General features: G+C 37.1%; 1 protein-coding gene across 4 annotated transcripts in view; it reads right to left on the reverse strand.

Moving 5' to 3' along the window:
- Positions 1-9,549: 9,549 nt before the first annotated feature.
- Positions 9,550-12,270, reverse strand: part of BRAF (B-Raf proto-oncogene, serine/threonine kinase) — a 142,311-nt gene continuing 139,590 nt past the window's right edge. For all 4 annotated transcript variants that reach the window (XM_087431761.1, XM_087431762.1, XM_087431760.1 and 1 more), the window contains one exon: positions 9,550-9,734. In XM_087431761.1, the coding sequence (XP_087287887.1) occupies positions 9,712-9,734 (23 nt within the window). In that variant the 3' untranslated portion in view covers positions 9,550-9,711. The remainder of the gene's footprint in view (positions 9,735-12,270) is intronic.

Genomic DNA, 12,270 nt, shown 5'->3' on the forward strand with positions numbered 1-12,270 from the left:
TTATTCTACATAAAAAATCATGGTTGATTGAGACTGATTTTACTACCCACTAATGGATCTCAACCTGCAGTTTGAAAACCTGGCACAGTGCTTCAAGAACTCAGGCTCTGGAGTCAGACTTCCTGGAGCTGACTACAGCGCTACCATTTACTTGCTGTGAGTTTGGGCAGATTACTTATTTGATCTGTGCTTCCATTTCCTCATTTGTACAATGGATTAAATCTATTAAATGGGTTAGCATGGAAAGCCCTCAGAACTACATCTGGCGTAAAGGAAATACTCTAAATGGAAGCAACTGTTACTTCTAAACCATTGGGTCTAAGCTAAATTTATAGTGACCCTTGAATCCCAGTTTGATTTTTATAGAAAAGCCTCCATATGGAGAATAGACTAATCTGTAAACAGATATTCCAGCAGAGGCAGTATCCACCCCTCCCCTCTGCCTAAAACAAAGAGACATTTAGGATGTCTCTTTCTCCCTGATGAATAGCTAAAAGTAAGTTTTAGGGTGTGGCCTTGTAGAGGGAGAGATGTATCTTCATAAATGGAAAAGTAAGTGGCGAAAGAATGACGGCAACAGAGATCAAGTGTCCAATTTTAACATACAAATTTGTAATTTTACTAAGTTTCTTATGGCACCTTGAATGTAAATAACACGATCATCTGATGAAGTTAAGAGATGGGAGGTACTGTCTAAGGAACACCTGTGGTCTGCATGTCACAGGAAGGTACAGAAGTCATCTTGGTTCCACTTGCCCCTAGAACTGTTCCTGTAGAAGAGGTCAACCTGATCGCCTGCTGCTACCATCTCCTCAGGAGCATCAATGGGACAACAGTGTGCAGTGTAGAAAACAGAAGCTGCCTGAGCTGGTGTTGACCTGCCTTAGCAGCTGGGCCTTTGCCTTTTGTCACGTACACGAGGAGTGGCTTGCCCGATTGGTGAAGACAAGGATAAGTGGAGTATACCTGGCACAACATCCATTTCTAGCTACAAACTCACTGTTATAGAATCAACACCCATTTCTATCCACATTTCATTATAGCCATCATGACCAAAACAAAATTTTATATATATATAAAATGCATAGTACTGATCTTGGAAACAAAAGTCCTGGCTACGTTAGCCTAGGCAAGTCATCCTTGGGGCTTCATATTCAGTAACTGATTGATTATGAGGGGACTTGGACCAGAGGCTCTTGAAGAACTTCTTGCTCTAACGTTTTATGAGTCTAGGAGAACCACATAACCCAGGTGGGTAGGTCCAATGGACACAGCCCCTGATAAAATTTCAGAAAAGCTAGTATAGTAGGGTTCTTTATAGAATTTTATCACAATAATTAAAGCATTCATAATTCTGGGCTAAATTTTAAGAAAAATCTCATAGAATAACATTCTTAAAAAATAAGGCCACAATTACTCTGCTGTAATCATGTATGAAGGTTAAGTAGAAAATGAGTTTCTATAACATACTATAGAATTACACGTTTTTCAGATGAGAAAACTGCAGTTCAGAGAAAATACTTAAATCTTGACAGCATTTTATGATTAGCTGGAGGGGCATGAAGACCAGAAACCAGATTCCTCATCTATGTGCCATCTTGAAGACTTTTCTGTTTCTTCATATTCTCAGACATAGGGTTTCCAAGTGAAGTTTTAAAATTGTTTATTTCTCTTCTGGGAACTTTGCACAGTAATTTGACATAATTTGAAGATATTCTTGTTGTCTTTCAAACTTCAGGTCATCAAGTCAAATACACAAAGTGACTCATTGGGGTAGCCAGCATTTTTCAAAAATGAAGTATAAAACATGAGTGCATAGTTTCAAATATGTTTGTTGTACGTTCTGTGTTCCTACAGAATATGTATTATTGGAAGTTGTGTCCAAAAAGTTTGAAAGATAAAATTTTAAAGGGAACTTCTCCAGACAGACTCCTCCTTAAATGACTCTTACAGCAAACACTTCAACTGAGCCATTGGAGGGGAGCAGTCACGTCACAGCGTCACAAAATATTTGAGGATCATCACCAACGCCAGACAAAAGACTGTCAGCACTACAACGGTAGCCAGTACAATGTACCAGGCATTCATCCTGACAACTTACTTTAAAAATATTTCTCATATGGGTGCTGGCCCAGTGGGTTAGTGGTTAAATTCACGTGGTCCGTGTTGGCGGCCTGGGGTTTGCCAGTTCAGATCCCAGGTGCAGACCTACACACTGCTTGTCAAGCCACGCTGTGGCGGTGTCCCACATATAAAGTAGAGGAAGATGGGCACGGATGTTAGCAAAAAGAGGAGGATTGGCAACATGTTAGCTCAGGGCTAATCTTCCTCACACACACAAAATTTCTCATATAAGTAATTTCTACCCACCATGCAGTAATTGACATAATGTATGAAACAAAACATACATTTCTCAGTCCCTCTACTGCCTGGAAGAAATGTCAAAACCCTGACTACTGTTACTGAATGTGATAGTGCTAGAAAAATAATCTTGATAAAGACTTCTCCATGCAGTCAATCTTTATTATAGCAGTATTCGCATATTCACATCAAGTACATAGAACTTTTTTGCCTTTTATATAATACAGAGTTTTTAAATAACTTTACACAGAAATAAATTTCTTCATTCTGAATTTCAGCTTTTTATTTAATTCTCCATGCTTTCTATCCAAACTGAACAATATTTTCCATTGTACAAATTTACATGAGAAAAACTCCAAAGTACAAGTGAAGGGACCTGAGCAGGAAAGAGAACCAAAGTATCAAGAAGTGGGTATGGGGAAGAATTAAAAAAAAAAAAAAATTCAGGCAAACGTTGAGGATTAAGGGACAGCAGGGAGACATCATCCATTTGACTGAAAATAAATCTTTTTTTTATGAATTGAAAAATAAGCTTTAAAAATAGTTACTCCATTGTAATTTTTGCAAAGCAGGTATAGAGAGGTCTGTGGACAATTAAAAAGTCCCCATCTTTTCACTGGGCACACCCCAGACTCCATGAGAACCTTTTCAATGCTTGAGTGGAACTGAAGTGAATTAAACCCGAACCTTTGGCATCAAGAGAAAAGAGAGGAATGTGTATGTGAGTTGCCATAGGGTTTGCAGTGGCAAACCAGGAGCCATTAATTCACTGCAGTTAAAACATGATGGATTTTCCTTTACTCTCCCTTATAGAAGAATTGTCCTCAAACCAAGAAGTAAATGAAAAGGGGGGTGATTTCCTTTTTCTTGGTCTAAACCAAACAGCAATCAAAACTACAGAATTCAAAGGGACATGTCGATGAACAGTCAAATTCAATCCCCTGATCAGTTGTACACTCCTATTTTAGGAGAAGCAGCAATTGCTGAGTGAGGAAAGGATCAGAGTGTACAACCAACAAATGAGATTACCACAAAAATACATCACTGTGATGAGAGTCCTTCAAATCAGGCGATATCTTGAAGGCCAAACTGAGACTATAACCTGTGGCATGGCCAAAGGAAACAAAGGACCTAATGAATGCATTTTCCAATGAAGGAGGGGAAACGGTACAGCACACACACACAGCCCTGTATGTAAACTAACAGAACATGAAGATAAATAAGACATAAAGATTAGCCACTTATGTTGGTAATTAACATGAATAAAAAGGCATTATATGTTTACATAGCTGGTTTTAATCAGCTACGGAACATACACAAATGTACTAGGAAGGAATGATTTTTTAAAAAAACCGTTCACAGCTTAGAATAAAAAGCACACTTATTGCACTCTTACATTTCATTTCAGGTAATTACAGTTTATTTCCCACCCTCACATCAATTTTTCCCTACCCTCAGACTTACTCCCACACCCTCCCCATCCCATTTGGTCCATTTTCTCTACATTTGTGCCTAGTCTGTGAGCTTTGTTGCTTATGTTAGTCTGAAGTTTCCTCCTATGTAACTCGTACTCGACCAATACACACTTGGGTTAAAAAAGGCTTAACACACAAATGCAACACAATCATTTTCAAAACAACTGGTACTAAGCAACTTACTAATAACCCCCAGCTCCACCCCTGTCAACAGAACCCTTCTGCCGCATCTCTTAAGCGAATTTCATGCCCGATTGCCTACATAGATACTGTGATGAGAATCAGCCGCTCATGAATGCTGGACAATGTGCTCAGCCTGCCAGGAGAAGTAGATGGTTTGCACAATCTTTTTTTTTTTTTTGATACTAACACGAATAAACAGATTTCAGTTCTCTGTTTGCAAAGAGTACTTCAATCTGCAGAATTCTTTAAAAAAATGCATCACAAAAAAACCCAGATACACTACCTGTGTCCTCATGTATAACTGGTTATATCATTGTAATTAAACAGCTAAATAAAATTAAACATTTTAATGAAACTGATTTAGTAATTAATACAACTAAATTAACAGTTGAAGTTGTGGATGTTGAAATAGATCTACTTAATCACGTTTTTGAGGTGGGGACTAACTGCCCCTATGCATTTTTAAATAAAGCACTGTTACCTTAAGATTTTAGGACTTAAGTTTCTGTCCTCTTCTACCTTAAAAATACCTGATAGAAACTGTTCATTACTCTTTCCACAATTGACAAAACTTAAGACTGAATTTCAATTTAAATGTCTTTGCCCAAACACAAGTAAAAATAGGTTATCTGAAAACAACAAAATAAAGCTTACTGTCTAGTAGTATACTGATATAACAAAAATCTTACCAGTATTTTCAATTTTATCAGAGCTAGCAACATGGAACATGAATACACCGGCCACTTCAATTTTCTCTGGCTAATATACAGATCAGGCAGAGATGCTACTGCACTCCTCGGGTGCTCAATGACCTACCTATGGCATTAGTAACACACCTTAGTGAAACATGTAGAGAACTCACTGAAGACAGTACATTGCCTTTTTGGGGACGGCAAGGAATGAAACAAGATACAAGAAGCACACCATGGAGTGTGTCCAGTTCACACCCACTGGCCAGGTCATTAACTATTCCAATGCCCCCTCATAAAAGAGCCCCCAGAGACCCCACCTGGCCCCCCACAGCACCCAGAACAGCATTGGCAACAGAGTCCCGCTTAATTTGCAAACAAGTCCTGGGAGGCAAGTTTACATTTCAAACTTTGAAAAATCAGTGTCTAGGTTGACAGCAGTACTCTGGAAACTGATCAAATCAAATTCGGTCCTATATTTTAATTTCCAGCTTCTCACTAATACACAATTGCTGCCCAGCATACATTGCTTCAACCCTAAACTACAGCACTTTCTTAAAACGTCAAACATTTCTGTTATATAAAAGTTCCATGCTTTGAAGAACCTATGGGAGTAGAAAAAGTTTCTCTAGAAATGTCACTGAACTACAATTTCAACCTATTTGCTCTATGTGATAAATATATCTGACTATACTAGGGATTATGTGCTTTAAAAAAATAATTTTGTTCACTGAAAATTTACCTGTGTGTTTTCTCATTTTTTAAATGTGATTTTGGCTATAAACTCTTTAGTGCATTTATCTTTGCAGTCTAAATTGCACTCTAAAAAATATTAACACAGCTGAGTTAGACCAGAGTGGCTGCTTTCTTCACGAATCACTCATTTCTGCTAAAATTTTAGCTTTTTTATTGCATCATGAAGGCACAGTAAGATCATTTGGCAATTGTCAAGGTATTTTTCTAGAGCCTCACCTACACCATTTCAACGTATGACTTGTAAGCTATTTGCTGTTCATACTCACAGTAAACCTTCCTGGCTATTTTTTTTTTTGAATAGCCTAATGGTTGGAATCTGCTAGTCTCAAGGTGCTGATATTCTAGCGCTAACAATGCCAACTTGGACAAAGAAGAGAATCTTGCAAAATGGGTAATCATTCTACCCTCTTAACTGGGCAGTCTCTCTACAGGAATATCTGTGCATGTGACAAAGCTGTGGCTAACTCATATGAAGATGTACTGTCTTGCCAAGCCTACTGAAAATTAAAATTATATCACTGTTAATGAGGTGATACCGTAACTATTTAATTTCATGCAACTGACGTAAGGTCAAGATTCTGAAACGTACCCCTACAGGTTCTGGCACCACTTTCAACAACATTCAGAAACTCTGAGCTACATTTTTCAGTATTACTGCTTAAATGTATAATGCCCTTTAGGACAAAAGGAGAGTGCTCAAATACAAGTACACATAAAAGATAAAATCCTAAATCATCTTCATGTTCTAGAGCTCCTGACTTTTTATATTTTAAAATAAATAACTATTCATTACCTCATTCTGAGGAGGTAGTTTTTTGAAGAAGTCACCTGAACCCTGCAATGTGTTTCAAACCAAAGCTAGATGAGGTCTGCATGAGGCTGGAGAGGTGAATGTGCAGGAGGGGCAAGTGAGATCTGAGGAGGGGCGTGCAGCAGTTTGAACATTGCCTGATGAATAAAAGATAACATTGTGTGATAAAAGAGCTGGGACTGCACCAAACGAGAATCTAGGAAATATTTACAAAGTTTCAGGTCGACAGTGTTGAAGTCTTGAATTATTTCTTTATAACTGTATAATGCTCTTTCTTCTCCAATACCAACACAAATATAACACACATACTTCATATGCGATTTTGTCCTCTAGGATGCCCCCGTATGTCCCACCAGATCTCACATACAATCAGGGACTAGATGTTCAGGAACCAGAATTTGACAGCTAGAAAGAATCTTCTTTTAAGGTGCACATAAGTACAAATGATCACATTGGATTTTCTATTCACAAATCTCTTTTATGAACTACTTTTTGGTCAATATTATTTCAGTGGCAAAAGTCTAGACCCTAGACTGCAGTTTAACGATGAAAAAGTCCATCAGAAATACTACATATTTTAAAACAATGTTTTATGGTTTATCTCAAATTTTTCAGAAGGCTTCACCTCTCTTTACCCAAAATAAAATACACTACAGAAGGCACTGCAGCCACTTTACAGAAAAAACAGATAATTACAGCCTTACAAGATGATCAGTGAAGCAGCCGCATACTATCTATACAAATTACTCATAAAGTGCTTTGCACAAACAAGGAGTTCTTCCTTGTATTTTCTTAGGAGCTCAACAAGTCTATCTGTAGTCTAAGCATCAAAAAATAAAGCAAGTAAAACTCAGAGGAAAACCTCTTTTTCATGTCATTTGTAAACTAGAGAAAAAACTATTTGATGGAAAAAAGGAAGAAAAGGGAAATTCTAAGTTTTTATTTTATTTTTTAAGGGCTCTATAAAAATCTCTCAAGAATACCCTGAGCCTGGTTTCTGGGCACAGCTTCATTTGAGATCAAGTCTGTTCCCCTTTTCCAAATGAGATAGTAACCTATTCTGAAAAGAAAGGGAAGAAAAAAGTGTTTCAGCTTGAATTTTGTTTTGAAAATTCCAATGCTAAGCTTCCTCCATAACTAGTTCCCATGCTGGCTCCTGCCGCCTGAGGCAGCCCTGCATCTGAGCCTGGGCAGGCTCTACCTGCTCAGCAAGACATGCCTATTGTGAAGTCCAGCTCCCTGCAATCTTGGTAAAGGGAACACAACCATGTTTAAAAGCATCTATGGGGACATATTTAAAAAGAAAAATAAACAATACTTTTCAAAGAGAGGCAGCATTATGCACATAAAATGCTCTTCAAATCAGCACAAATCATTTCCATCTTTGCAATTTCTGAATTTTTTAAGATACTGCTCGTGTAAGGCTTAAGAATACACTGCTTTTCAAACTCATTCATAACTTCAGGATATTTGCCACTTTGGTGGGACAACCTTTTACAAGTCTATGGAATTTCAGTAGGCCTTCCTCTGAACACAGGTATTTTAGCAAAAATCATCTAATGGCAGTGAGCTTTAGTAGGCTGAAAGATATAGTGGAGTGAGTTATAATTTGAAAATTTTAAATAACAATTTCTAATTCCCTGATTTATTTTATAGGTCCTGTCTAATTTCTTTCAGGTCCTTGGCTACATAGCTTGGTTGGACTAAGCATATTTGATTTGATTTACATTCTTAAATCCTGATAAGAGATTCGAGACTCATTATAAGGGAGGTATTTGCCATTAATCTGCCATTAATATATCCCGAGTCACTTTCTTTGCTACTACTGTGATTTATACCACCCTTTAGTAAAGGCCAAAGGAAGCTACAATTAGGTTATATTTTCCATTTAGGCAAAGATAAAGAATGAGGTTCTTAATACCACAGCAGCTCTGTCTATAAAAACAACTGATGTTAGGCTTCACACATCCTCCCTCAGTCCCAATACACCTAAAGTTGCTCTCTTCTCTGCCTGGGGAACTCAGCTGTCAAATTACCCAACCTTTTGAAGACCAGGCTTGGGAAAAAAGGAAGAAGGAGAATGAATGGAGACACCACCATTTTTATTTTAGGTTGCATATTTTAGATAAAAGACTAGAAAGAGGATGATAGGATGTAGTGTAGGAGTAAGTTGGAAAAAACAATGAGATATTAGCAAAGATGTTAGTGTGGATCCAGCAAGTACCATTAATTTAAAAATTATAAATATTTGTCACTATGCTAAGACTCCCCATATTTAGGTAGAGAAAAGGATAATGATCTTTAAAAGTTGTTTATATAACAAAAATACAATTTTCCAGAATATATAATTCTGGTGGGAAGTTATTTTATTCCAATTCAATTAAATCTGAAAATTATTTTAATAAAAATATAATAGAAGAAACTCAAATTAAAACTTGTACCTTACATTTAAATTACATAAATGTCTCACATTCAAAACTGTTATCAATCAGTTTTGTAGGCTTTTAATTAGATACTGCCATGGCATTTTGTGCCCTGGACAAAGTAGCCACCATAAGTATTTGGTGACTGGAAGAGCTTAGGAGGAAGGTATCAACTGTATTTTCCTGAGAACTTGCTACATTGTGGAGGAAAAAAAGAATTCCCAAACACTTGTCTTCATTGCTGGACCCAATGAGAAAAGAAGGCAGTGTGTGCCAGCACTTTCCAGCCTGCTTGGTTAGGCAGACACCCTCAGTGAGCAAGGAAACAAAAGGCCAGAAACCCAGTAGGTCAGGAAAAAGATGCAGCATTCCCTTTTCCTCCATACCAAAATGTATTTCCTCCTCACCTCTCATCCTCTATTTAAATAAAATAGTTCCATTTTGATAAAAATTTGTCAAGGACTGAACATGCACCACACAGAAAGGGCATGCTGCATTTTTATTCCATCCCTCAGAAATTAACCGGTGGTGGCTAGGGGAAAGAGCTCCACAACAAAATCCCAGAACAGAAAAGAGAACGATGCTTGGTGATTGCAACTGCCCCATCAGATGATCAGCCACATATTGATCTGGTGGTTAGAAGGGCAAAGTTGACTGGCAGACTTTCCATAGCAAATCTCCCAAGCTGTAGCAGCAGTTTCTTTCCATCATGCCTGACCATCAAAAGGTCAGAACTCAGGGTGTCTCCTCTTTCTTCCTGGGAGTGGGCAGACTTGTATGCACGTGGTATTTGTGTTGAAGAAGAAACACTGGCAGCAGAGAATTCTGGTTCCTAAAACATTCTTGCCTCTTTTGTTGGATGGGAAATTCCATTCTGTTCCACACCAGCTTATGCATTGAAAATTTTGTATCTTTAAAAAAAGATCTGAGGAACAGAACTGTGTTTTGATGTTAACAAATTGTACAAACACAAGACTTAAGAAATAAGAGTAGATGCTGCCGTGATGGTGTGGCTACTTGAAGGCTGCAAATTCTCCTGTAGAGGGACGACAAGAGCTAATTTTAAAAAAGTTATCTCAAATAACCTAGAGACACAGAAAAGCCTCACTGAAACCTCACTGAAAAGTGACTAGCTATATACTGCAAATCCAGCCAAAGCATCACTAATTTGAAAGCAAAAATGGCTGAAATCCATGAAAGAAGACAACTTATATAGTATGTAAATTATTATCAATTAAATATCAAGTCTGCAGATAATTTCCCACGTGGGTTTTACACGCTATGGTTCTAAGCAAGCTGAAAACAGTTCCAATGGAAAAAATATCTCAGAAACTGATTGTAAAATAGTAAGGCTGATTTGTAGAATACTAGCCCCCCATCCAAATTATCAACTCATTTTCATTACTATAATGCCACTATTAGGAAGGAAGAAGCAAGAATTATCCTCATTTTGCGAAGGATAAAATTGCGAGGTCAAAAGATTTGTCCACATTACATCTTTGACAGAAGGAAAGAAAATCCAGTCCCTCCATTTTCTAGTTCATTTCACCTTTTAAACTACCAAAAAATTACATATAGGCACATGCCAGTGAACATTATTCTCAGCATAAGAAATCCTTTAAACCACAAAGTCCCTTTGAGGTACTACACTCCTTTAGCTTACTGAATTTGGGGGGACTTCATGCCATTATTTTTCACCTACCATTTTGTCCACAGCTTCTACTTGTACCTAGAGGTCGGTTCCTCTTATTATATACACTACAGTTAATTTCTGGGGGTTGGTTAATAACTGACAACTATCGGAATTTAGTCAGCTTTAACATAATTTTTCAGTAACAGCAGCTTCTCATGAGAATCCAAGCAATCAATTAAATGAATACACTATTTAATCTAGGAATAACCTATCCATTTTCTCATTGCTATTAGATTCCAAGTGGTTACTAGAGAACACTGGCATGTCCCAACAAACAGCATATTGCTAATGACTGGCTAAATGAACCCTCAGATTGTCTGCTGATAATATTAGAGACTATTTGAGTGCTTGTTATATGCCAGGTGCCTCACTGAATACTTTATACACATTTGCATCTGATCCTCATAATAACTCTAGGAGCAGGTGCTATGACTCCTCTTTATTTTACAGAGGAGCAAGCTGGGGCTTAGAGTGGTTAAGTAACTTGCCCAAGATCTCACAGCGAGAAAATGGCAGAGGTGGAATGCAAAGTCAGGTGCTGATTCCAAAGTCCAGGGTCTTAACAATTAACGAGCCCCTAAACAGTTTCAATAATTAATAATTTGTTTTCCCATTCTGAATACAACTACTAACTGGACTGCAATCTCTACTAACTGGACAACTATCTTTTTCCATCTAAGGATTCCTTTTAACAAGCAATTAACCAAGGTATTGTGAGCCAAAAGATCAAGGAAGGATAAAAGATTATTACCTCATATTGAAAGTTAAAAGGCCTGGGGAGTTAGGCACTGATGAAAAAAACAGCCAAATTACTAAGACCTTGGAGAGTAAAACATTTAGAGCATAACCATAGGAGGCTATTATGTTAATAGAGACTCTAGAAATATACAAACATTCTCACTGCCTTTGCTTATGGTTTGAGTACATTATGGTTTTAAGGCTGCTATTTTTTTGTATTTTAATACATTTCTTTAAAGCAATTTTCAACATTCTTATGAGTAGTCACTGTATCTAGCAAAATCTAAATCTCATTAAAGGAAGCCAACGTGAAAACAGGATTTACTTAGAAATCGCTATAAAAAAGGGCTAGAATTCATCTATTAAGTGACAGAATATCAGAAAATGATAAACTCTAAGCCAAATCTTACATACCATATTAAAAAATCTTCAGATGTTTCCTATTCATTACTACAATTAGACACTCCATTTTGTTGAAGTGTTCTACTCTACAAACTTAAATATTAGCCTTAAAAATAAAAACACACAAAACCACCCCCCAAAGCACAAAACCTTACCAACAAACTCCAAATCAAATACCAATAAAGCAAACACTAACGATCATCCTACCAAAGTCTACTGTTTCTAATAGAATGCAGTTCTTTTCATAATCAGACTTCAGGTCCAAGTTTAAAAAAAAAAAGACAAAAAGAACTCATAGTTTAGAGATCAATAAAACAAAACTCTCTATATGTCCCTGAAATCATGGAGAAATTTAGAGAAAAAAGGGGGCTAACAGGCAATGAATCTGCTTTTGGAAAAAAAAATCTTTTCTTGCTTATTCCTTCTTGCTTATCTGGAAACCTCTATTACCCTACCTCCTACCCTATTTTATTTGAGATAAGAGCCAACTCCGCTTGTGTGAAATTACTTAAAGTGAAACACTCAGATATTCTGTGACTTTTTGAACATTAATTTAAATTATTAAATGAAAAATCAGAGGCCAAAATGAAACATTTTTTTACCTCCTTTCTGGTTGAGAATAACCTAAGCTCTATTTTCCATTTGACTTTATTTAGGAATAGGGCATAGAACACTCGGGAAGACCCTGGGATTTTAGACACCTCAAATATCACGGTTTGTTCATTTGAAAGCTAAGGAG

This window comes from Ceratotherium simum, chromosome 1 (genome assembly GCF_057802395.1).
Source record: "Ceratotherium simum simum isolate JZ-2026a chromosome 1, ASM5780239v1, whole genome shotgun sequence".
Taxonomy (NCBI): Eukaryota; Metazoa; Chordata; class Mammalia; order Perissodactyla; family Rhinocerotidae; genus Ceratotherium; species Ceratotherium simum.